This window comes from Meriones unguiculatus, chromosome 10, assembly GCF_030254825.1.
Source record: "Meriones unguiculatus strain TT.TT164.6M chromosome 10, Bangor_MerUng_6.1, whole genome shotgun sequence".
Taxonomy (NCBI): domain Eukaryota; kingdom Metazoa; phylum Chordata; class Mammalia; order Rodentia; family Muridae; genus Meriones; species Meriones unguiculatus.
The window spans coordinates 64,108,814-64,135,810 of NC_083358.1; the positions used below are offsets into that span (position 1 = coordinate 64,108,814).

General features: G+C 37.6%; 1 protein-coding gene across 14 annotated transcripts in view; it reads left to right on the forward strand.

The window, feature by feature from the left end:
• Pdlim5 (PDZ and LIM domain 5) overlaps window positions 1–26,997 on the forward strand; it is a 172,998-nt gene that overhangs the window by 93,301 nt on the left and 52,700 nt on the right. For 3 of the 14 annotated variants that reach the window (XM_060392607.1, XM_060392608.1, XM_060392613.1), the window contains 5 exons: window positions 231–649; window positions 6,505–6,519; window positions 8,930–8,947; window positions 9,215–9,387; window positions 9,700–9,736. In XM_060392607.1, the coding sequence (XP_060248590.1) occupies window positions 231–649; window positions 6,505–6,519; window positions 8,930–8,947; window positions 9,215–9,387; window positions 9,700–9,736 (662 nt within the window). Of the gene's footprint in view, window positions 1–230; window positions 650–1,377; window positions 3,363–6,504; window positions 6,520–8,929; window positions 8,948–9,214; window positions 9,388–9,699; window positions 9,737–10,257; window positions 11,327–26,997 lie in introns of those variants that run through there. The other 11 variants (XM_060392618.1, XM_060392611.1, XM_060392615.1 and 8 more) reach the window with 10 other exon arrangements.

Genomic DNA, 26,997 nt, shown 5'->3' on the forward strand with positions numbered 1-26,997 from the left:
AGTGTTAATTTTTATGAAAATATATTTCCTGTGTGCATTAGTGTTATGCATGTTGAGATTAGTTAGCATGCATGCTATGCTGTATCAACTCATTGTTTTTCCTGGAAACGTATTTGAGCTGCTAACATAGTATTGTCTTCTTAAAGTCAGCTATGTGTTTGTTTGCACTCAGTATATTTTGCATGTATTTGGTGTGTTGTTTTGTATATGTTTATTTTTATTTCACATAGGGCGAACCCAAAGAAGTAGTTAAACCTGTGCCCATTACATCTCCTGCTGTATCCAAAGTCACTTCCACAACCAACATGGCCTACAATAAAGCACCACGGCCCTTTGGTTCTGTGTCTTCACCAAAAGTCACCTCCATCCCATCACCATCGTCTGCCTTCACCCCAGCCCATGCCACCACTTCATCACATGCTTCCCCTTCACCTGTGGCCGCGGTCACTCCTCCCCCATTCTCTGCATCTGGGCTGCATGCTAACACCAGTCTTAGTGCTGACCAGTGTCCATCTGCACCGAGCACTGGTAAACCTGCAGTCAATATCCCACGGCAGCCCACAGCCACCAGCGTGTGTGCCGAGTCTGCTCAGGAGCTAGCAGAGGGACAGAGAAGAGGATCCCAGGGTGACATTAAGCAGCAAAATGGGTAGGTGGCTCAGGGTAGTTTTGGCTCTTAACCAAAACTCTTCTTTCAGGTATTTTCTAGGAAACAGTGTACTTTTCTCTTCAGGTGTTCTTTGAAGGAAGATGAAGTTATATTTGTTACATTAACCTTGGCCTTCGTTTATTTACAAAGTACTTGTACAAAGTGGTTATAAGTTAATCAGAACTTCATTATGCATTTTGATGTGTTCTGAGCATGTAACACTTTGCAACTTTGCTCTCCAAGTTCCTGCATAGTGTTGAGCAGTTGGCACTTGTAATGCAAGGCAAATCTTCTATCCTTCCTCCTCAACATTTCCTTTTATCGATCATCAAGATGTAAGCAGTATGGTTTGTTCTCAGCATAACTGTACTTCCTTAAGGAGAGAGGAAATGAGTTTGTATTATCTTTCCCTTGCAGCAAGTAATCTAGAAAGCTGAAAACTTTGACTGGGGGTCCTGTATAAGACATTAGCTAAGAGCAAATAGCTAAAATACTTTTTAGGTAACGTTTATCAAGAACTTATTCTTTAAATGCAATCAGTAATTTTTAAAAAGGTGAGGATTCAGCATCAGGAGCACTATATAGTTTTTTTTTTTAAGTTGAATTCATTTAAACTAGAGGATGTTAAATAATAGCAGTTTTTGAAAATTCAATCATAAACTTTTGTTTAGAGGTTATATTTTTTAAGATGTATTGAGAATACTAAATTTTTGAAGTCCCAAGATTTAAGGTTGCACATATGCTTTTGATTCCTTTATTTCTAGGTTGATAATTTGTTTCTTTTAGAATTCAGTAAAGTTATTTGCAGGAAAAGTGATCTACATGCAATTTTGGTTGGATTTGTTGTATCAACTGTACTTATAAAGAGAAATACTATGCACATGTGATGGGCTGTGCTGATGCAAGTCTCCGGGCCATTTATAATTCAAATAATTGTGTAGATGACCCATTCTGCGAGATCTAACCCCTCTGGAATGTTAACTCCCTTAAAGTGTTGTTGCCATGGCTCTTCTGTGCTTTAAAAGAGGAGGTGGCAAGGATCCAGGCTGCTGCTGAGGGAGCTGGGCATCTATGGCTCTGATGTAGACACTGAAGTCAATTAATGCCCTTCACAGAACGTTATGTCTCCTTTATCTAAGGAAGAGAATATCTGTGTGTATGCTTGGTTATATTTTTTCCCTTGTATGTCTGCTTTGTGGCAAGAGAAGCTAGAGTAATCAAACTAGGTAACCAGAAGAGAATGATGTTGCCAGTTAAATGCTGGCCCACAGAAAACACATTCATTTTGTTTGTTAAGTTCTAGTTTGAGTAGATAAAAAGTCCATTGAAGGTCGTTATATCTTAATTAAAACCTTTTAATACTTCTGGAAATTTTAGAATAAGTTTTTGTTTGTTTGTTTTTTTGAGGTAGGAACAAAGTGAAGTTACGGGAAAGTCTTCAATTTGCGCTTGGTAAACATTCCTTTAGTAATCAAAGTTGAAATGATTTAGAGTTTACTTCAAGGCCCAAATGACAGTGCTGTAGTTTTAGGATCTTAGTGGCAGCTTCCTAATGAGTCTACATGTATTCACCCAGCACATGCCTGGTGTTCAGCACAGTGCAAACTGAGGATAAAAGAGATTATTACATGCTTTGCATCATTAACAAGAAAGCTACTGCTTTGCATTTGCAAACTGAAAATGTTTAAACGTAGCTTTATTTTAAATGCTGTCCAGATGTTAAGACAGTGAGCACACAGTTTGGTGCCTGTCACGTTCTAAGGCAGATCTGTGGAGCTCTTTCTGCTACTGCATCTCAGTTGGAAAAGTAAAAAGTCACATACTTGACTAGTCAGTCACGGCCTTTCCTGAAGAGTTAGTGTTTGTGTGGCGTTGATGAGCACTGTCTCCACATCAGGTGTCAACCTGTTTCTGTCAGATGTTTTACTGGTAGGCTTCCCATATCTTTATGACATCAGTAAAACAAAACTCTTGTAAACGTAAGTTATTACTCTTTATTAATTACTTTTAAAATAGCACATGCCAATGACCACACATTTAAAAGTTCAAAAGAAGACAATAAACGGCTGAGTTGTCTTTTCCTCAAAGCATCAGGACTGTTAGTTTTTACGTGATTTCAAATGGTTGGCTAATTTGCCAGTTTTACAGGTATCCCATTCAGATTTGTGATGAATCAACAAACAGGAGAGGCAAGCAAGTGCTTATTGGATAATGAATAAAATATAAACTAGCTATTCCCCATACGATAGGAAGTCTGGCTAGCATGCAGATCGTTCTCGAGAGTGACTGTTAATAACTATGTAAACATTCTTTTTCTTGTAACTAATAACGACTAAGACAGTTTTAAGGATTTTAAATATTTCTTTTGCATATAAATTACTGTTCTTGGCATGCTGTTCTCTCTGCTACCCCCTTACTCTCTGAAGAACAGAACAGGGTTTTATATTCCTAACTAGAAACAAGCTGTTTTACATGAAGTAGATTAACTGATTTGCATTTCCCAGTCCACATGTCCTGCATTATAAAGTGCCACTGCTCTCAGCAGGTAAGTCTTTTGTGTATCCTATATTAATTTCAGTTTCCTTTGGCTGCAACTTCTAACAGTTTGTATGTGCTGTTTTGAAGAATCGGCCTTGAAAGATGTAAAAATTAATGATATAATCAAATAATGGCTTAAAATGCTTTTCTCTTTACAGAAAACACACGTGACAAAGTTAGTATCTACATTACTGGAGAGGAGATATGGTGATTTATATATGAGTAAACAGCATGAATGCTCAGTTTTTGCAAAATTAAATTAAATTTTGCAAAAGAATTGTAACTTAGAAAAAAATAGTGTTGTCAAAAAGTTTGGTTTGCATTGCTGTGTTATAGTGAATTGCTTTATAGTAATATGTGGTATTGTTTAAGTTTTAAAAGGTGTGTTAGGTTTGCTGTTCAGTGGCTGAAAGAGAAAATGCTTGGAGAAATTCTAATCAGTCGTCAAGAGTGTTACAAGACAAAGATAAGAAACTAAAAATGTTAACAGTAGTAAATAATATGTACAAAAACTGAATTATTTCCAAATTGATGTCAGAAGCCAGTATTTCTCTGAGAACCTTTCTGATTTTTCTGGAGAATTAAATCAGAAAATGTTACTGGAAGGTTTACATGTATTTGTATAGTGTGCTTGTTTGTATGTGAGTATTGGAAACTCTGTAATGTTTTACTCAAAAGAAACAGTTGAAAATTTGTTAAATGTTTCAGTTAGTAGGCATAGACAGTGAAAACCACAGCATTTTTGTTTTTTTAAAAAATTCATACTGACAGTAGACTGACTAGTGATGACTAGCTTAAAAACTAGATTAAAACCAAGTTGTCATAGTAACAATTTAGAATTTTTATATTAACTGAGATGTATTATTTTGAACATGTACAGAAATTTCATTTATCAGTCAACACAGTAAAGTCTTTTGGAAATAGAGAATGCTTGTCTTCGGACATACATATGAGAATTAACTGCTGAATTGTTAGAACACTTTCTTTCTAATTGCCTGCAGTCTACTGATTAATCCCAGCACATTAGTAAGACACTCTGACACCGTGAGTTACTGATGACTTAGAATGAACTGATTATACATAGAAACTGGCCAGGTAGCAGGCCGTAATGCAGCACATACTATATTTGATAAAAGGCAAACGTGGCACTTAAAAAAATTGAAACATTTATGTGAAATAGCTTCAAAATTCAAAATTCAGATCCACTAAGTTATTGGGTATTACTCTGTATTTTACTGTGTTTCCAAATGTTTCATAACAATCTAATTTTCATTCATTTGAGTGACCAGGAATATATTTTCTTATCATGCTTCTTGTATGGAAGCTAAAATTTGATCCTGAGCCAAATTTAGATGTGCCCTCCATTATGTCCCCTGTTGTCACTCATATCCCTCTCTGTCATTTTGATTTGGTGTCTACTGCCAGAGACTACAGACCCACATTGTGGCTCTGCAAGGGTACACATCAGAGGGACTTTTCTTGAGCACTTGTGTAACGTTTGTTTTACAAACCAGTATTTCTGCAGCTTTCAGGTACTTTAAACATAAGCCCTTGTAAGACATCTGAAGGTCAGGAAGATGTTACCATTGAAGGGAAAGAGCCTTTTGTACATGTGCTTTGCCCACAACATGGGCACCTTAGCTAGTGCAGGTTATCTGGCTATAACATTGACATAGCAACTACATATGAAGCAATCTGTTTGAGGATATTTTCTAAAGTACGTGAAAATATTTGTTGATTATATTCCAATTGGTTTCTTTATGTTGAAATCAGTCAACTTATGGCCCTTCAACACAGAACAACGCCCCTACAATTTCATCTTAACACAAACCATTTTCCCTCAACTTTTGACTGTTGGAGAGTACATCAACAGTTATATATGAGATTATGTTGCAAAGCAATATCCCTGCAGTGTGGTGTAGGGAGTGCTTTACTCCAGCAGTTCTCAACCTGCGAATTGAAACCTCTTTGGGTGATGAAATGACCTTTTCACAGGAGTCACCTAAGACTGTAAGACCATAGGAAAACATAAATATTTATATTATGATTCCTAACAGTAGCAAAATTGCAGTTACAATGTAGCAAGGAAAAAGCTTTATGTTTGGGGTCACCACAGCAGAAGGAACTGTTATAGGGTCGCAGAATTAGGAAGGTTGAAAACCACTACTTAACACTGAGAAAAGAAGGGTCAATATTGGTGATCACCTTATTGCTGTGTCCAGACTCAGATTGTGGAACTGGGCCTTCTGTAATGATTATGCTGATGTCAATATGTAGAAATAGCACAGTTCTATTCAGTTTTAACATTAAAGCTGGTAGGCAGTATTTCTTTCCTAGTTTATAATGAATTTCTACCCTGACTAAATTTTATTGCAGTCAAAGAGCCAGTATGTTCTTTGACAAAGTAATAGAGAATTTATACTTGATTGCCTATGGTAATAGAACACAGATGTAATTGTTTTTAGTAATTATGTCCATGTTAGGCTATGTGGATGAATTGTATCTGAAAGGTTCCCTTCTTCAGTTTCTATTAACTGAGTTCCATTACCATCTCAAATCAGATCCACCTTTCTGAGCAATAATTATATCCCCAGTAATATAGAACCATGTAGTTGCCACGCACTATTTCTCAGGTTCTGGGATTTATGAAAGAGGGGCTCATGGTTAGTAGGGAGGGATGTGAACACTAACAAAGAGCCTACTACTCTAGTCTGCTGTGCTTTCTACATTTTCATCAACCATTACATTTTTAAGAAGAAAATCCAGTATAACAGTCCCTTACAGGATCAGAATGATTTATATGAGAAGAGAGTATAGTTGCTAGAGTATGAGACTGAACAGTTTCTTTTCTGATTTTAAAATGCATTGTAAACTGATTTCTAATTGATATTTCAGACTACACCTTATTATGTGCTTTTGTAGGAAAATGAGTTTGATTTCTTACTATAATAAATTTTCTAAAAACCTAAGCGTTAAGAAAAATCCTCGGTTTTCAGGAATTAGGACTTGAACTGACATTAATCCATAAAGTCATGGTCAGTGTTTTGTAGGAAGAAAGCAGATGTCAAACTGTCCTCATAGTTGTGATGCAGCAGAGTTTCGACTAACACTGGGCCTACTTGTCTGTGCTTCTGTGATTATTTTGAAGCATGGTGTTTATGTGCCATCTCTTAAATGGTTTTGGATTCTACTGTTTCATTTTATTTTTCCTTTTCTCTGTTTTGTTTTCCCTCTCCTCTGTCCCTGCTCTCCATCTTCCTGGGAACCTCCCTGTCCTCCCTGTCACATCTTTCCTGTGTGTATTATTCTTCCTGCAGTAACCCTGGCACTGTGTAAGTACTTAACTGATGGTTTGTCTTGTCATTTTAGCCATTCTCTCTCTAACTTCTCAACTTAAACCACCCAGCAAATATTCTAAGTATCATCTCATTACAAGGATTCTCAAGGATCTTAAGGAATATTTTTAAAAACGGGCTTTTTACACCAGAAGTCTTCATATGAGTCAGTAGGTATGCTTGTAATGCCCACATCTCCGCAGCAGAAAAATCTAGTAAAGCTAACTAAAGAGGAGCAGCTAGCGTTACAAGCAACATGTGCTAAGGTTAGAGATGTGATTTAGTATCCCTTTTTAGTATTGTTTTAAAAAATAAGTGTAGATGAGTTTTCTAATTTTGAATGTCTATATTTTGAAATACATGACTTGCTCTTGAGAGTTAAATTTACTCTATTTTCAAAGATTTTAAAAATAATTATTTTAAAATCATTAATATTTCTCTTAACATAATCATCTTATTAAATTTTCACACTGAGGAAGAACTCGGTAAATGTTTAGAAATTTTCTGTTACTTAGTCTGAGACTTTGAAGCTGTGGAAGTAAATGTCATAAGGTCTAATATATTTTCTGTAAACATGTCATGTTAACTTCTTCATGCTATTATGTTATTATTTTTCATGTCTTAGCTTGAAGCCATTTTTTCATCTTTTTATAGATGGATGTCTGTAGAGGCTAAAACAAATCACATGTCTGTATGATTCAATCCCCATCTATGTATAAATTGGGTGTGATAGCACATACCTGTAATTCTGGTACTGGGGAGATGAAGAAAGGAACTTAAACTTGACATTAAATTATTGGCAACCATTTAAAAATAAACAATGCTCATTGACCAATTAAAGAGAAGTTTAAAAATTAATAAGTTTCTTAGCTGCTACAGTTTTTTTTTTCAAGTACTTATGTAAAATTTAGAGCTTTGTTATAGATGCTAAAGGCTGGGTTTTTGTTTTGTTTTGTTTCAAGACAGGGTTTCTCCATGTAGCCTTGGTTGTTCTGGACTCACTTTGTAGACCAAGCTGGCCTGCCTCCACTTCCCTGAATAATGGGATCACAGGCGTGCACCACTGTGCCCAGCCAAAGGCTGTTTTTTTATAAATAACATCTGTCTTTTTCTTATTTTCTGAAATTTTTGTTTATTCTTAAAAGGATTAGGTGTTGCTCAGTATTCATAAATATCTGCAAGGTAGTTCATTTCCATATTATATGTCTTACTTTTTTTCTATACACATATTCTTTTTTTTTTTTTATGTGTGTCTGTGACCTGTAGTCTTAGCAGATAGTCTTCCTGAAAGAGCAGGATCATGATCTGTGAAACTCCATTTACATATATCATCTACGTTACTTATTTCTCCTTTAAGACATAATTCCCAAAGTTCAAATCTGAGACTTAGAGCAGTTACGTGACTTCCATGGAAACACTGAGTGGAGGACATAGTCCTTCAAATTGTCCATGTGAATTCAAAGCCGTTGTTATTGATTTGGATGGCCTCAGCTGCTGGGTTAGTTTTAGATGCTGGCAGCCCTGTGACGTGGTGATTTTCTAGTGAGTTAAACCAGCAGGTCTTACATCCACATCTGGATACATTTAGAAAATCGTCGCTACTCAGATCTTAGGACAGCATTCTGCCAGACAGGACTTGATATTTTATTTTCTGAAATTAACCACTTAGCTTCTAATATTTGGCATTAGTCTTATTTGAGGTGAAGTAGGAAATACTTATTTTTTTCAGTTGATCCTGAAATGCTGAGTAATGAATATTGCGACTTCCTTAATATTTGTAGTATATAAATAAAAACATGAATGTTCCCGGCGAGCTCGGTGTTTGAATATCCTACTTTTCTTGTCTTTGGGCTATGTTATCAACAGAACACTACTTTTTGTGGTGTTTTTTTTCTTTGTTAACCAAATAACTGAGGCTCAGTGAAATGGCCTTGTCCAGAATTGCAGTCTGAAGAGTTATGGAGACAGCATTTCACTCTTGGACCCTTAGAGAAACTGGAGCGCTTCACTTTGCTGACGTGGACCATGGCTCTGTTTAGGTCTAAAGATGCTGTATGCACAGCTAAGAAAGTTGTAGAACATAGCGCTTATGTTCCTTTTCAAAATTATATTTGAAATTGCTAGTTCACCCATACAAAACATTCTTGGTTCTGGAGCATAGTGAAGATACAACTATTTAATTTGTGAAAGCCAATCCACTGTGGCATTCTAGAATAAACATCCATATTTAACTGGCTCAATCATAGTTCATATTGTTTTACAAGGAACAGTATGAAGATCACAATTAGTTTTAAACCATTGGGTTTTTACTGCTGTACACTTTCCTATCTATTTTCCTTATTCTTTTTCTTTTCTTCTCTTCATGTTTGGACTCTTCTTCCTGCTGCCTACTTCTGTCATTTAAAAGGAAAATACCACCTAAACGGTAACCATTCTGTTCAGTGCAACCTTTTATCTTTGCTTATTTTAACTAACCTATACATTTATTTTACTACTGTGCCTATTTAGAAGGCTGTTTTAATTGAATGTATTTACACATATTATATATATATATATATATATATATATATATATGAAATAGTGAGAAGTAAATGTATAAATGATAAATAGTCCATCAGATAATATTTTTATTACTAATGCAATTTAAATTGTAATTAATTATTAATTTTTCTTTCTTTATTTTTTTTTAAAGCCCACCAAGAAAACACATTGTGGAGCGCAACACCGAGTTTTATCACATACCCACTCACAGTGATGCCAGCAAGAAAAGGCTGATGGAGGACACTGAAGACTGGCGCCCACGGACTGGAACGACTCAGTCTCGCTCCTTCCGGATCCTTGCCCAGATCACTGGGACTGAGCATTGTGAGTGGGCTCCTAGTCAACACAGGAGAGGAGCGGCTTTTGGCTCTGATAGTAACATCCAGGCTCATCGGCAGTTAGAGAAAACAGGCCGGGCAAAGACTGCATTTAAATTATGTTGTACATCGGAAGATTCCAGCCCAGGGAGTTGCCCTGAGAAGAGGGGGGTACTAGCCTTGGTATATTGCCAGTGTAAATAGGGCATGGATTTGTTTTAGTTGCTTTCTGGAGGCTCAACATTACCCTTCCTGCTGATAATTATGTAAATGATTTTTGTACTTAAAAATTTAATTTTGGATCTTATTTACATTGCAGTGAAAGAATCTGAAAATGACAATACAAAGAAGGCAAAGTAAGTACTCTTTGTGAGTTGAATGTTTTTTTTTTCATGAATAGTCTCAATTTGTTTTCAAACTTTGAAGTGTAATGTTAGTTTTGTTTTTTATAAATAGAAACTAAGCATTTAACCCATGTTGCCTTTAGTCTGACTTAAATGTGCAGCCTACAGATTTCCAAATTAGTTAGTATTGTCTGGATTTTTTGTCTAAAGCATTTTTTCTTTAATATTGAAATAATGAATGGCCAAAGGGTATTTGGAGGATGTTTTACTAACAGTACAAATCTCAATGAGTAGGTTCCTGTGTTGTCTTGGATTCTCTTTATTCGCTGCTTAAAAGAATATTTCCAAGAGGACCTGCAGACTAATTTCTGTGTTTCCAAAAACTCTCTACTTTTAAACTCTTGCTATTTTTAACAAAACAGCTGTATGAAATTAAGCTTTCACAAGGCATGTTTTCTGCATGTTGGAATTAGTATAGAATCTCCTCCTTTCACCTTCTTATGACTCTTCTGTCACTCTTTTTATTTCCACAGGGAAAAGATTCCCCTTCACGTCTTTAGTCCCAAATATACAAAATTACGTGACTGGCACCATGAAGTTTCAGCACGTGCTCTTAACGTGCAGTGACTCTGAGCCTTGCTCTCCCACCCAAGCAGCCAGCACACACCTTTCATTCACATTTTCTTTCTGCAATTTCATAGCAGTATCTGTTTTACATTTGGCTCATGAAAACTAGAACATTTCAATGCTTTCCTAACAATTTCCAATTGTGAAAATGAGAAGAATGAACATGTTGTGTCCTTATTTGTACCTTACAAATGCAAAAGCAAAGAACGAAAAGGAAGTGACTAGACCCCTTCAGTGTATTTACACCTATTTTCAGTGTTTCGGTTATGATTGTGGAACAGGAAGTCTTTCTGTAAGGTTGACCTAGTTAGTTGGTGGAAGTGTAGGTAGATAAGCAAATAATGTTCCTTGTCTAATTAGAAAAGTGATTTCCTTATGTTATTACATTTTCCAAGTTTACTTTCAAGTTCATTATTAAGAAATGTTCAAATTCTATTGTAAATTCTCCCAAGAGAGCAAATATAGGGAGGCAGATTCAGCAAAGAAGAGTATTAGAACTTATATGACTTGGGTGTCCTTAAAAGCCGGTACTGAAAAAGATATTTTACCCTTGCTTACGGAGGGGGAACAATATTCTTTTACTTTAATTAATTTTAAAGAGTCTATTATCTACTAAAAGAAATATATGTACTCTGGTGGATAATTTCATGGAATATCCAATTTCTAGGTATCAACAGTAAGACATGTAGAAGATAGCTTTGCTACATCCTTATGTTGGAGGAAAACAGTATAAAATAAATTTCAGTTTAAGTGTTTCTGATACTGGAGAAATGTTTTGGGGGTTATAAACTACTGTGTGTTGCTGCTATTCTTACAAAGCCATTTTAGGACAGTACAGGGAAATGCAATATATCTTGATTATTAATGCTTTGTGCCTTGTAATATAGTATATTATATATTTGTTCTAAACTCAGTAATAAATGCATTTTGAAGTTTGGAAAGAATTGTAATAAAGTTGTCTGTACTTTAGCTCTATACTTGTTTTGTTTCTTTGAGGCTAATGACTTGCTATCTAGGACTTGTTACATTACTTCAGTAAAATAAGTAACTGCCTTGTCTTTTCATTTGGAAAACAGTTTCACTTCTTGAGATTTCCAAAATGTGAACAGAAAACATGACAAAGACCCAGTTTCTCCCGTTGTCATACTGAGTTAATTTTTTAAGGCAACATCTTATGTGAAGACTATTTAATCTGCCTTCTTGTGACACAGTCAAGAGCCCTTCTTTGTATAACAGTGATTACTGAGGTTCTTGCCTACATTCAAAGATAATTTTTTACTTTCCCCAGTATTCTTTGATTTTACATCAATATAGACTAGAACTACTGAGGATAAGGTAAAACAACTAACATTAATTCCACTTAATGACTTGTTATTATGCAACATTTGGCCAGTCCGATGCATTTAAAAATAGTTCTGGGAGTTAGCTGTGTTGCCCATGATATGAAGGATGCCCATTTATTGAAACATTTTCTCAGATATTACAAGGGTTTGTCTTCTTGTGTTCTTATGATCTTAACATTACTCTCAGTTTTTTACCACATTTCTGTCCTCTGGAAGAAACTCTTTCTTAGACCAGGCTTTTCTGTACCTAGTAATTCTTTGTTGATTTGAAAAGACAGAATCTGAAAGAAGATTGTGTTAGAGTCACTTAAAATGATGTATCAGAGCAAAGATGCTATTTTCCCCACCAAAATGTAGTTTCCTTGAGCAATGATAGAATTTGAAGCACTATTAGAAAGAATTTTAGATAATTAAGACATTTCCCCCAATACAGAGAAGGAGCATATGTAGACTTCTTTTACTTGAACTAGATGGTGTTGAAGAAAGAGTTGGGTACCTTGCTTGCTCTCAGTAGTGTTCACTGCATCATCCAAAGTGCAGATGTCTTAAATGACGTGCATGGGAGTGTGAATCAGCGTCCAGCCTACGTCGAGAAGATAGATATTCCGTTTGTCTCGCCAGAACTTGAATTCCTGAGCCCAGTGACTCTTCTGGGACAGTGTATATTCTAGCTTAAAAAATCTAGCCAGATATTATAAAAGTTTATGAAAAATATTTTATAAGGGTAGTTACCTGATTTTTTAACGTAAAATTGGGAAGTTACACTCAAATAATTCTCAACATATTTTTTCCATATTATTTTACTAGCCAGAATATGGGATGTATCTTACATAATTGTAATTTTATGTCCCATCCCTCCCACCCTGAATACATTACTCTTGCAGACAGAGGCATATTTATTTCGTTATTACTGTGCCCTTTAGGAAAGCTGATGTTTATATTAGCTTGTATGCTAATTGTCATTAAATTCAGATACAAAATTAGCAGTCTTTTTTTCTATTCAAAAATATAGAATGAATTGGGTTTTCTTCAGATAAATGATTTTATTCTTGCTTTGTTTTTGATAGGATTCATGACCATTCACTCATTGATTCCGTGTTTTTAAATGAGTGATTAATTAAATGTCAGGCACCAACTTATGTGCTGTAGATACCATGGAAATAAGGATAATTAAAAACACAGGATGATCATCCAAGGTAATTTTATTACCAGCTATCAGAGTGGGCTAACAGGAAGCAGATTTGGCTTAGGCAGGGTAGATTGCTGCAAAGTGTGTGGCTCTCCTGGACTCAGCCTTAGTGCTGACACTTTGGAGAGAGTAAGACCTAGTCTGCAATGATCTCGGGGCAAAGGAGACGAGAAAACAGTGTGGCCAGTCTGTGGATTGGAGAGCACAGTGCAGCTGAGATCAATAAAAGAAACAAGCTGTGAAGACATAACTTTTAACCATGTAAGCAGTTTTTATTCTAAATCTAACCAATTTTGTAAAATTCAAAATGAAGAATCAGGGTTCATGTGGGGAGTGGATGGGGTTGACAGCTTTTTTTAAAAAAAGTACATACATAGTAGATCAGCCCTTACTCTGTCAACTTAGTGTTTTTTTTTCTCTTGAGATTCTGTGATGGTTTGCAGAGGAAAAAAGGCATACGTGCACTGTGTTGGTAGCATGCAGGGAACAGAATGGGCTATGGAACACAAAATCATGTAACAACACAGTTTGAGTATCTAAAACTTGCACTATGATATAGGATCCATAACTTAGTTGGTGGGTTTAACGATTCTGTCTTTTCTAAAAAGCTGGCTTGATTTATCAAAACCTTTTGTTCCTCTTATTCAATAGAATTTCTTGATGCAATTAAATATTTTCTTGATGATTCCTTCTAAAATAGCTACCATCATAGCTTTTATTGCCTTTAGAAATAGTGAGAAACAGAACCATCAATGCTGGCTTTTGCACTTCAGTTTGTAGCTGACAGAGTTTCTACTACAGTGCATGACCTGATAGCTGCTTCTGGGTATGTGTAATCAGACTGCCTTACTCTGTGATCCACCTCAGTGCCTACACTGAATGAGCTGATGCTGTTGGAATGGGGGAAGAGGACATAAAAAGCCTAATCATTTTAGCACACTTACAGACAACCTCTAATGGCTCTTGGTATCTCCCTTATTTCCATGGCAGGTCACCTGAGTCTGTCCCAGTCCTGAATGGTAGTTCACCTCTTTTGAGCCTTGCTAGGTGGCTGCTCTTTTATGCCTTTGACTCAAGAGGCATTTCCTAGTGTGCACCTTCCATGCAAACTACCTGGTCGGCAGACTGGGTTACACAGGTTGCAGCATGGCCCTTTCGCTAATCTCATCATTTTGGTCATTAGTCTCCCATCCTTACTCCTTGATCTTCAGCCTAGATCACAGTCACAAGATTAAAGAAGTCTTTGAAGTAAGATTAGTCACAGCCCATGGAATTTAAAAGGAAGTTTCATGTACCTTTTTTTTTTTTTTGCCTTGAATAAAAAGTGCTTCTTAATTGATTACTTTGTAGGCCATCTAGACTTAATGAATGGAAAAGGTGTTTAGAAATAAATTGTAGTTAGAGCTGTGTCAGTGAAGCAGTGAAGGAAGAACTCTTAAAAGGAAAATGACTGGGTATGTGTAGTGCATACCTAAAATATTACAACTTGAATGTTGTAAATTTGAGTATTTAGCATTCTAGAATCCTGTGTGTTTCCCTTTGAGGAGGTATTTAGTAAATTTTACCTGGTTGCATCTATTCTCTGCACGTTGTTACTCTTAGCTCTGGCTGTCTCCTAGCACTGCCGCTGTGTCTTTTGATAACGCTCTGGGTGGTCTGCAGCACACAAGGCTAGGGTGTGCTGCTAGAGGAAGTCACTGACTGTCTTACAGTGCATCGAATAGTCCCACCAACGGAAGACTTGCCCTCAGTGCCAGCAGTGTGACCCTGAGAACGACTAGGCTGAGGGCCACTGCCCTCTCCCAGAGTTGCCTCGCTCCTTCCTACAGCCTCACTTGCATATTCTCTTCAGTTTACTCTCTCCACCTACCCCACAGTGGGAATGAGCTCACTTCTGAACTGATTTACTGTACAGATTTTAACTCTCCTGACACCTCATTTTCTGGTTTTACTGACTGGTGTTTGTCTACATGTCCTGACTTTCTACCCAGCTCTTGGAAGACAAGGGCCTTCATATAAAAAGAGAAATTGGAAGAAAAGGCACTCATAGGTATAACGTTTCCTTCTGGATGCAGCAGTGAGTATTTAAGTGACGGTCTGCGCAGTTCTATGGAATGGTTCACCTTGAAGACATGTTTGGCTCTACAGTCCGTCTCAGTCTACCTCTTAATTAGAAACATGCTATATCAGGCAGCCTTGGCACAAGAGGCTTGTGTTCTGTGGCTTACATAGATGGATTAATTTTCCTCATAGTTCTGGAGCCCAGAATCATATCAGCAGGCCTGGTTTCTGGTGAACTGGGTCTTCCTGGCTTGCAGAGGGCCACCTTCTCACTGTCATCATACATCCTTTCTTTTCTGCAAGTTCATAGGATAGCATAATTTAAAACATGGCAGGTAAGAAGGGTTAGCCTTTTGATTCCTCTTTTTTCTTCCTCTTATAGAACACTAGTTGTATTGAACTTGGGCCCCTTGTACCCTTGTTATAAATTTAAGGAAGCTTTGAGTAAATTCAGTGACGGTGAAGTTTAGGACTTCAGTGTAGAAATCAAGGTGACCAGTGTATGAATTCAGCCCATGACTGCGCCTTTCCTCACACTCATTTAGAGAAACACTTAAGTAGGTCTGAAGTAGAGTTACTGCCTTAACCCACTTGTGAGCACTGTCCTTTGGTGCTGCTTTTCCTGCTTTGGACAACAGGGATTTGTACCTATGTCCCATTTCTCCAGCTAGAGTAGAAGGTCTTAGCATGTAAGCATCTTCAAATTCTCTACTGTAGTTGATATTAGCAGTCACTACCTGAATATAATTGTTCACTTTTCTCTTTGCTAAACAATTAGGAAAATTAATTATAGAGTAGCACATCATTCTATTTAACGAATCAGTAGTAGAAGGTCAAGTTTTTGTTAAAAGGTCAACATTAGTGCTTACATTAAAAGTAAAAAATGGAAACTACCTGTTTCCTGAAAGGAAAATTATAGTACTTCTGGTCATGCAATTGCTTGTAGTTGACACTTTTCTCCTCTAGTTATCTGTTCGTGAAACAGGTGTGGAAGAGTGGTGTTTGCTTGCTTGTTTGTTCATTGTTCCATTAATGCAGCCTTTGCTTCTCAGTCTTGCTTTTGTGTTTATGGGATGTTTCCTCAGGAATCATGTTGTCTCCTGGGTAGAGAAAGTAACTTTGAAGGAGACACATGAGACACTTAGAACTCCATTTACTATTCATCTTTAAAGAATCTGCTTTATGTGGACCTAAGGAAGGCAACAGCAGGGTCAAGATGTAGTTAAGGGTCTTTGTTTTATATGTCTGAAGTCCGGGGTTCAGTCTCCAGAACTGCAAGTACAAATAAATGTGGTAAGAACCATCATGTTAGTAACATGATATGTATAAATACAGATGGTGAGGAGGATAAATGGTATACCAGGATAGAAACTTATTGGAAGCCATTAAATTTTCTATTTAAAAATGAGTTCTTTAAAATATATTTATATGTAAAACATATAATTTTGCCTAATACGATGCAACTTATTTAAAATTAAAGGATGCTCTTCTCTGTCCCATAATTTTTTTCGACTGAATAGAAGTATTAATAGTATCTAGTTTATTTGTAAATAAATACAAACTGGCATTTTACTTGAGCAAGAAGAATTGCTTAAATTTGTTAGGATCAGACATTGTTCGTCAGTCTTTTATCTCCCTTCTGCCACGGATGATGGAGTTTTAGTACTGTGTGGTGAAGAACTGTATCGTGGTATTGAGAAGGTGGCTCAGCATGTCAGAGTACTTGCTATGTAGCTCGAGGACTGGAGCTTGAGTCTCCAGAGCTCAACGTAAAGAAAAACTCAGGCATGACTGTCTGTGCCTGTAACTCCAGCACTGGGGACAGAAAGATGGGTTCTTAGAGTTCCCTCACCAGCAGGCTAACACCATGGTGAACTTCACCGAGAGATGCTTTCTTAAGGCATGAGGAGAGTGATGTGTGGAAGAAGATACCCACATGCGTGTGCATGAACATAGAACCATATGCTAACATGATGCAACACACACAAATCACCACATACAGCACATAAATCACACACAAACTCACATAGAATTCTAGTAGAGAATGTGGCTTTCCAGTTTTTAAAGAAGTGAAATGATTGGCAGGTGAGGTAACTGCTTTTCCCTTTAGTGTGAAAAGTTTCAAATTTGAGTCTCCAGTGAAACCACATGAAGGTGAAATAGATATGGAATAATGAATATCCTCTTCAGTGCTGCCTGTGGCATCAAGGAGTACCCATATGATCCAGTGGGATTTTCCACTGGAAAAAAGGATCAGAGTTACTTCTGAATAGACACCTATCATATTTACATACTCATCAACTTAGAAACAAACTGCCGGGAATTTCCCTAATAAATTCTTTTGCAAGGTATTGTTTTAAAATTTTTTCACAGATGAATAAATAGGAGCCCATAGAGTTGGAAAAACTTTCTGGCTGATTTCATATTTTAGAAACCTTGGCTTCCTGTTAAATATTAAGATATCTATTAAGACTCACACAGGGCCTGGGGAGATGGTTCTATCAGGAAAGTGCTTGCCCTGCAAGCATGAGGAGCTGAGTTTAACCCTGAAACACATGTAAAGAGCCTGTTGTGGCGTGTTGTGCTGAGGTGGAGACCAGGCTTCCAGGGCCTGCTGACTAAGTAGCTTTGCTGAGTTGTTGAGCTCTGGGTTCTGGGAGAGGCCATCTTAAAATTAGTGGAAATTGATAGGGCAAGACACCATATGTTGACTTCTGGCTTCTGGCTTCCGTATTGCACATGTACACACGTGCATATACAAACACACACACAAGGGCATGCTAGTTAAGCGTATTTGTTACCTTAAACTGCCATTTCATTAGCTATGCAGAGGAGGTAAGAAATGTTCCCAGTCTTTTGTTTGTATGCATTTTTTATGAGATCAGTTAACAATCACACTTAAAACTAAAGGACAGAATGCAAACTCCTCCACATCAGTCTACTTTAGAAAATGACTCTGAAAATAGCTAGCTAGACTACTCTGGCTACTACTGTCTCAGACATTACTTCGTAGTGTGCATGAAAATATGGAAAAGGGTCCTGGATCAGAAATGGGCATATGAACGTGTATTTGTGTCAGTTGTAAAATACTGAGTATTTGTGCTTGATGTGCCTTCATGTTCTGTTGATAAATTTATTCCGTGGTATAGCCATAGTGAGTTGATGACTGTAATGCAGTTGTCGCCATCTGCTGAGCACAAGTGGTTATTGCACTTGATTTTTCTGCTGGGTGCAGTCCTTTCATTCATAAGCTGTTCTCCGTGTAGTTTAAAGAGCTGCCATATTATTTGTGGCTCATTATCTTTTCCATAGCTCTTTTACTAATAAAACCCAGTATTTATGATATGTAGACTCGATTCATTTATAGAATCTATAATAAAAGCCAAGTGCCCTGGAACTTGGACAAGCTTGCCAGATCTGTAACCCTTATGTTATGATGCTGCTTGGGTTAGTTTCTTCCATCCTTGCCTTCACAGAGGTGAACAATAGTATTGTTACTGTCTATTTGAAAATGCAATATCAGACAAGACTCTGGCAGTCTACTTTAACATAAAACAAAATACAACGTGGAAAACTTAGTAGCATTGATAATAGGCAGTTTCACCATGGTGAAGCCTTCATTGGACCTGTTTTGCTTCTAGTTAATTTTGTATATTTCAGCCGCTCTGATATTTCAGAAGACATTATTCTGATTTTTTTTATTTGTATGAAGATGTATTATGGTAGTGTTGTTTGATAAAGAAATGCAGCTACATGATAAAAAGTAAAACAATGGGAAGGATGTTTTAACAGCTTAATTTTCATTTTCGTAGGGAACTTGATTTTCAAATTAAAAGCATCTTAAAGCCAGTCCCACCTTGTCCCGGCATTCTCTTACATGTCTGTATTTCAGTGCCTATTGAAAAGTATCTGGTGAGCTACCCTGTGTTCACCATAGTGATAGGTGCTCATCTCACATGTGTGGTTAATAGTTCTCTGGGGGTCTGACATCATTTCTTTGCACTGAACATGTTAAATTTCCTGGGAAAATTTTGAGGTAACTTTGCATTTTAATGTACTTTATTTTTAACCACAGTAGTTTAGCAATTCATAAAAAGAAACTGAGAATGAACTTCTGAAAGATTTTATAACTAAAGATACTTGTATGTCTTGACTAGGCAGTGGATTGTTTGTGATTTTACTACAGAAAAGGAATGTGCTTGGACAGATGAGGTAAAATCAAGGGTATCAAACTACAAGAAAGGAATCAAACATTTGTAGCTCTTATAAAGGATATTGGAAGCATATCACACGATGTTAAGAAAATGAACGTTTGCTTCCTGTTGCTGCAATAAATACTGCGACCAAAAGCAACGTGGGGAGGAAAGGGTATGCTTTCCAAGACACTGTCCGTCACTGAGGGAGTTCTGGGGAGGAAGTCAAGGAAGGTGTTGAAGCAGAGACCATAGAGGAACTCTGTTTACTGGCTTATTCACTGGCTCATGCTTATCTAGTTTTCTTACGTAGCCCAGACCCACCTGCCTAGGGATGATACAGCCCCAGTGGGCTGGGCCCTCCCCAACCAATCTCAATTAAAACAATTCATCACAGACATGGCTGCAGGCTAGTTCTTTAATTGAGGCCCCCTCCTTCCTGGCTATATGTGGTTGTGTTAAGTTGCTCTTAAAGACTTTCTAAATAAAGTAAAACTACCAAACAACATTAATTTGTGGCATTGAAAAAAGGGGGAAAGGAGTAGAAATAAAAGTGCTATTTTCAGTGGTATTGTCAAATTTGTGTTATTGTTGATGTAAGGAAGCAAAAATAACCCCAACTCAGAAGCACAAACTGAAAGGGTTATGATTTACTCATCTCTGTAAGGAATTGATGCCCACAAATAATCTGATTCTAAATTACTTAGAATCAATTTTGTTTCTCCCCAGTCATATTTTTCTCAGTGATTTACAGAATAAAATTTTTAAGGAGCATTGTTTATACTTTTACTTTTTTTTTAAGCTGAAGAATGGGAAAGAATAGAACAAGAAGAGGAAAATACTATTTTTCAAAAAGGAAAAGTTAACTTCTCAACCATAAACTAGTTTAAACTGAGCTTACTTGCGATGAAAATCTATATGGCATTCTCAGAGAGGGAAGTAAGGGTGGTGTGCTCTGTGTCTATGATGTTTGCACACTCACGTGTGTGTGAATTTGATTGCTTGCATGCCATGATGTGCACACATAGATCAGAGGACAATGCTTGGTGCTGCACTTTACATCTTCGAGACAATTTCTCCTTGTTGTTCCTCTGCTGCATATGGCAGGCTAGCTGTCTTGTGGGCTTCTAGGGAGTCTCCTGTCTCTCTCTCCCATCTCCCTGTAAGAGAGTAGAGATTACAGCCTCTTCACACTATGTGTATAGCCTTTACAGTCTTGGGGATTCTAACAGTCATTCATACCTGCGTGGCAAGCAAGCACTCTTACCCATTAAGCTGTTTATTTAGCCTCTAGATGGTATTCTTAAAAACATGGCTGGTGAGAGATAAGAAAAGTGAGCACAATTGACAAGACCCAGAATGAGTCTCAAGAGGTGGATCACATACTGCCATAATACGGAATTCAGATGATTGATGGAAATGGTAATTTTAACAAGTAATCAAAAGAAAGGGTCTTAAGACAGCTGTACAGTTAATAACGATTGACACGTATTTAGATTCATAACAGGTTGATGGAATTTAAGTGAAGAGTATTGCTTAAAGGATCAACCATTCCATAAACCTGCTGCCCGGTTTTGTAGGTACTGTGAATATATCTGTGTCTATAACCAGGTCATCCTTCAGACATATGTTAAGGATTTATGAAATTGGACAGCTCTGTTGAATAAGAAATTTAATGTATCTATGTGCAGTTGAAGCCAACATATTTTACTTTTCTGTGGTACCTGATACAGAGGAAAATAATCATATCAAGTACTTTTTTTTAAGAGCAAGAAGTTTGAAAGTAGACCTCATGAAGCATAGTCATGCTTAAAGACAGTATTTCACAAAACTTCTTCTCTCCTTCTGCTCTTACATTCTTTCTTTCTCCTCTTCTGTGATGTTTCTTTTAGCCTCCAAGTATATTGGACACACAGTGCAGTACAAGTGCATACCATCTAACATACTGCCTTTCACTTCTTAACATTGGTCTCTAGAAGCTTCATAAACAACAGTCCTAAAAAGCAAACAAACAAGTAGCCAAGAAGTTACTGTGTATTCAGGTGCTTTTAGATGAGGGGCTGTTGCTTGAGTAACTGATGTTAGCTGATAATATGGTCTGGCTCCAATACCCAGATTCTTATCCATTAAACTTTTGTTTTAGTCCCAGACCTCATAGATTAGCAATGTCCCAGGCTCATGGTCGGTTCATTTGGCCCTCCGTATCTCTGGGTCTGCATCAATAGATCCACCCCAACTATGGCTCTAGATTGTAAAGACTTTTTCCTAGCCATTTTCTACACAATATAATATGACATTTGTTTTCATATCATTTACATATGGCTTTATAAGTACTCTACAACACCTACCAATGCCATGCTCCTGTAGTTGTAGTTACTTAGGGATGGTGAGAGAGGAGAACGGAAAGTTAAGGGTCAGCTTGGGCAGCAAAAGAAGACCTTGGCATGAAAAAGAACAAAATCCAGCAAATGCTTACGGAGTGCTTGCTTTGTGCCACTGTATTCTGGATACTGGCTCGCAGCAGAATGAGAGGGCTCACCAGGCGTAGAAGAGCATGCACGGGAGGTTTATCTTACAGTGTATTTACGTTTGGCCATATGATGAGCACAGTGAGATCTTTAGATGCTATTTAGGGATTCTCATTTATTTGGGAGAATTTGTTTTACCACTTAGCGTAAGCCACTTTGCTCAGTCAGTCTCTGTCTGTCTTCACAAAGCTTCATTCCTAACAGCCTTCTTTCAGTTCCTGGAGCTCACCAAACTCAACTGTCCTACTGTGTCATCTCTGGCTTCAGCACCTGGCTTAATGCCCTGCCCTCTGCCTCATTCTACAGTGGTTATTCGTCACTCATGACAGCATGTTGAATCACTGAATAACTGGGTTACTAAATTCTTTGACTCATTTCACTTCTGAGATATGCTTTCCCAGAACTACGCCTTAGTCTTGGAATATGACAGCCATGCAATCTAAATTTCCATGTCATATGTCCAAAATCTAGATTTTAAGCACTCTTCCCCTGCTCTTCATTCTTCTGCCTCCTGATTTCTATCAGCTTGTCTTGTTCCTAAATGCAGCATCATTTCCAGCTCTCTCTCATCCACCAATATTCTACAGTCCAACTTCTCTAAAATAGAAAACTGCCTCCACAGCTGGAGGTAGGAGGGTCAAGGGATTCAAGGTCTGCCTGGCTAGAAAGTAAGTTCAAGGCCAACCTGGAAACTAAATGACAGAGCATCTTAAAAGTATCAGGTTCTATGGTCAATACCAAGTGATGTAAACAACAAAAAGGCATAGAGGTTAGAGCAAAAGGTATAACATTTGTGAGGGCTGGCAGTGGTGGGAGCTAGCTGGAAAGACATAAAATGGTAAAGTATGAGCCTAGGAAATGATGATGAGCAGGATGCATGAGGAGGGGAAATCCCACGTGGATTAGAGTATATGAGGATGCCTGTTACAAGGTGAGAACTCAGAATAACTGTTATTGTTGCTGTTGAATGAATGGATGAAGGCAGTGAATGGTTGAATAGCAAAGCTTAGGACAGACGATCTGTAGTGTTTAGCTAGCACCTTGACTGTTGTGCATGTTAGAAGGACACTGTTACCGGAACTCGACATGCTATGGGAGCTTTTTCAAGATCACTGCCTCTCCAAGGATATGCAGTCAGAAGGTGTTGAACATAGGGTGTTCAGACAGATAGATTACAGAATAATTGAGCACCATTAATACTGTATAATTTTATACTGAATTAGGTGAATTCTTTTTTAAACATATTTTTTTAAAAACCTACAAAATAGAAATTTATCCCACAAGAGGAAAGCTATTAGTGGCTAGCAAATCTCTGAAGTCTCTGATGGGAAAGGTCTAGTGAAGACGGTGATGGTTGAGTTTATTATGAAGGGCCAGGATTAGTAGAAAGTGCTGTACTGTTACTGAGAGAGTCCAGTTCACATTGGAGGATTGTTCCATGAGATCTAAAACTTACTGTTATGTCTTACAGAGTCCATATTATGTTTTGTTTATATAGTATTAATCAATTTAATCAATATTTTTCATTACCTATCCTGTTTCTAGATGCTATATTAGTTTTTTCTACAGAGATCAAGCAATGGTATAACTGTCTCTGGGGTTCTTAAATGTCAAGATTAGACATTTAGCATTCTTTTTTAAATATGTTTTTAAATCTTGATTTTTTTTTTTTTGTTAATGTTGTGTGACAAAACTTTTCCTGGGGAGACAAAGCACCTTCTTCTATTCATCCCAGATAGGCAAACCATGACAGACCAACGTGTGTATACCACCAAAGTCCAGCTTGGTGAACATGAGTTTTATTGAGGTCACTTATAGGAATATGGGGGAGGGGTTACTTATGGGAACAGAAATAAGTCACAGACAGCTGCATAACTGAGATGCACCCCAGTAAGGTGACAGCGCACAAAGCTGGGAAACCTGGAGCCCACTGTACAGGCTACAGGAGCTCAGCAGGTGGAGAGTATCCATTCCAGGTATTTCTGTTGATCCAGAACTATTCCAGGTTTTAGGCTGGCTGGTTTTGGCTTCTTCCAGGAAGTCTGCCTGCTCTTGGAGCTTTCTTTGCAGCTTTTCCCCTCCAAGAGCTGAGTCTTTCTTTGCAGCTCAGTTTTTCCTTTTTCCTAGGAGAGGGATGCTCAGCTTTTATTGTTTGCTCTGGCAGGAAGGGGCCCAGTGAATGTGATCAGTTTCAGGGAGTTCTTGAAGCTGTCTTTTAGTTCTTTGCCTCCCTGCTTATGGAGAGTTTTGATGTCATAGAAAAATGTTGCTCACCAGTTGCCACTAGGTATGTGTGCCACTCCTGTACTGTTAGGGCTGTGGAGCCATGTTGGTCACTGTTGGGTTTGAAGACATCAGAGCTGGATAGAACTGTTGGTTACTTCCCTTCTTTGGATGACTGCATGGCATCTCCTGGTAATAAGATAGCTTTTCTTTAGAGAAGAGGTTTTGGGTCAGTTTCTAGATCAAAGACCTCTGGGCCACGCTTCAGCATAGAGACTTACCTTCTACCTCTACGTGGCAATGAAGGGCAAATGCAATTAGCCTGTAATGTTTTGGGAATTTCATGGGCAACCCGGAACGACTCAAAAGAGATATTGTGGCTGATGTTGAAGTTTTTGTTAGGTCTTTGGCCCTTTTAAAGGAGCATTGTCAGCCCAGATTTTTATTTGAATTATATATGTATATTTATATACTGTCTTCATATATTATAGGTATTTTAGGATTTTGCTCTGAGATTGTGTCTTCCAGGAAAGCCAGAAGCTACACCCAGAAAATGTCACTAACATGATTGACTAAACATGAGCCAAACAAGGACAAAAACAACAGGCATGTTAACAAGGATGGGGGAAAGCCCAGGACGCCAGGAGCCTACACAAAGGACTACAGGCAGCTAAGGACTAACTGTTGAGAGTAGGAGAAATAGTCTTCCTCAGGGAAGAGAACACTGATTAATTATCCAATAGCTAATGCACAGTCCTGAGAACATTCTACATACAAGTAACATTGCATAGACTGAACAGATTGAACTTAGTTTTTAGGAATATGTATGCGTATATATATATATGTATATAACATTAATGAAAAAGAAGCCATGAGTTTGCAAAAGAGCAAGAAAGTTTATATGGAAAGGCTTGGGAGGAGGAAGGAGAAATTATATAATTCTATTACAATCTCAAAAGAAAAGTTTGCTTTTGTGAGGAATTCGTTGCATAATTTGCATAGAATTCCCTCAAAATCTGAATGTGGGAAATTAACATGTAATTGGTGGAGTACTTTAGCACCCTGCAGTTTACTGTCTTCTCTCTGTCCACCTCAGCTAGTGGAATGCTCTCACTGTAGCATAGTAACTGCTAAATTAACAAGAGCCGAAATTTCCACAGATAATTTTAGAACTTACATTGTATATTGACTGAAAAGATTATGTAACTTTTACATATCAAATAATGAGAAAGCAGCTTAAGGACAGCTGTGCAGGCTGGACACCAGAAAGCAGCTTCTCATTTGTTCCTTATTAAAATAAATTTTAATACTGAAGTGAAGTGAAATTAATATTACTAGTTAATAAAAGTATGAATTATGGAAGAATACTTTAAGAACATTAAATGCTGTGGTGTGAATGGAGTGTAACAAGTAAAGGGAAAAATAGTTTGCAAGGATACTTGAGCGAGGTTTCACAGATCACTTAACAACTTGTAAAGCGTGCTAAGGAGTTTCAGTATTGTCCTAAGTTCAGCAGGTACCCACTGAAGTTTTTAATTCAAAGAATGATATGAAAAGAGATATTTTTAAGGCACTTTGATTAAAACAAGATGGGAGTAGACTGGGCAAAATGTGGTAAGAAAGAAAATAGTTAAGTGTTACACTACTGAGAAAAGTGGTTAGTCTAGATGGGGAAAAGATAATGGCTATGATATGGGGCAGGAGGATGGGTCAAGATACAATTGCAAGGAGGAATAATAGGGCCCCAGGAATGGAACTTGAGGTCATGGTGGATATAATGTAGTCAAAAGGTTTTCTTCTTGGTTTCTGATTAATAGTATGGCCATCACATGGAACAACATGCTTTGGGGAGATTCTTAAATTTATTTTAAAAAGGTTAATTTAAGAGTACACTCACAGCACAGGCTGCTGTTGTCAGATCACTGAGATACAGTGTTACGTTGTTATTTAAAGATATGAAAGAGTATAACATCATTGTACATTTCTACTGCTGTGACAGTTCTGAGATGAAGAACAGCCAGCGCGATACTGACGAATAGCAAATAATGGGGTTTGGGGACTGAAAACAAGAAAAGATGAAATGATCAGTTAGATCAGATACTGAGACTAGGTAAATAGATGGTTCCCCAGTGTAAGGTATCAGCAGTGCCAGACGCACACAGCAAAGTAGAATTGAAGAGTGGGTGAGCTTTGCAGACTTGCAAGGTGAAAACATTTTGGAACTGTTTCATAGTGTTATTTACTTAACAATACCCAACTATACACTAAAATGACAAATAGCACACTTTATGTTTTGTAGTTTCTAACCACAATAAAAACATGATAAATACAAACTGTCAATCCAATTTAGCCATAAAGGAGTCATTTCTACCTTGACAAGAATATGATTATTTTGGGCTGAAATGTGATGAATGGTAAGTACACAGTTATGTCAGTTTGGCTATAGGAAGTAGAAGAAAGAGGGAGTCTGCTGCTGTTGTTGATGTCTCTCAAAGAACCCATGGCATTTGTGACGGGTACACACATGACAGCTGGTGTAGCAGGAGAGCTCAGTTGAGGTGCTTGAGAGACAGGAAGGAGCTGGAGAGTGCAGCTTAAGGACAGCTGTGCAGGCTGGACACCAGAAAGCAGCTTCTCATTTGATCCTGAAGAATGGAGAAGATGGTGGTGACTGATTTGCCTAGATAGATTATTTGCATGGGTGCAAATGCAAACACTTAGGCATGATTGTGAAGAAAACCACAGTCTACAAAAAGCTTTTTGTTCCCTTTTTTCTGAGAAAAGTGACCAAAGGCTACTAGCCTGGTTCTGAGGATGTATCTTGGAAGGAAAAACCTCAGACCTCTCTGCTGGAAACCCAAAGCTTAGTTAAGCAGCAGACAAGGCAGAGAGTCTGAGTGTTCTGTATGTGCTCGTCATCAGCATGCTCAACCTGAGAGGAATGAACACTAGGATATGTCAGGATGAGAGTACATGTCGGTCTAGGTTCCACATTTAGTGCAGAGGTTTGGAAGTCTGTCATAAATCTTGCAGTTTTACAGACTGGCTAAAAAACAAATTGGTAATCATGTGTGACAATTGGGAAACTTCTCAAGTGCACCGTTCGGAA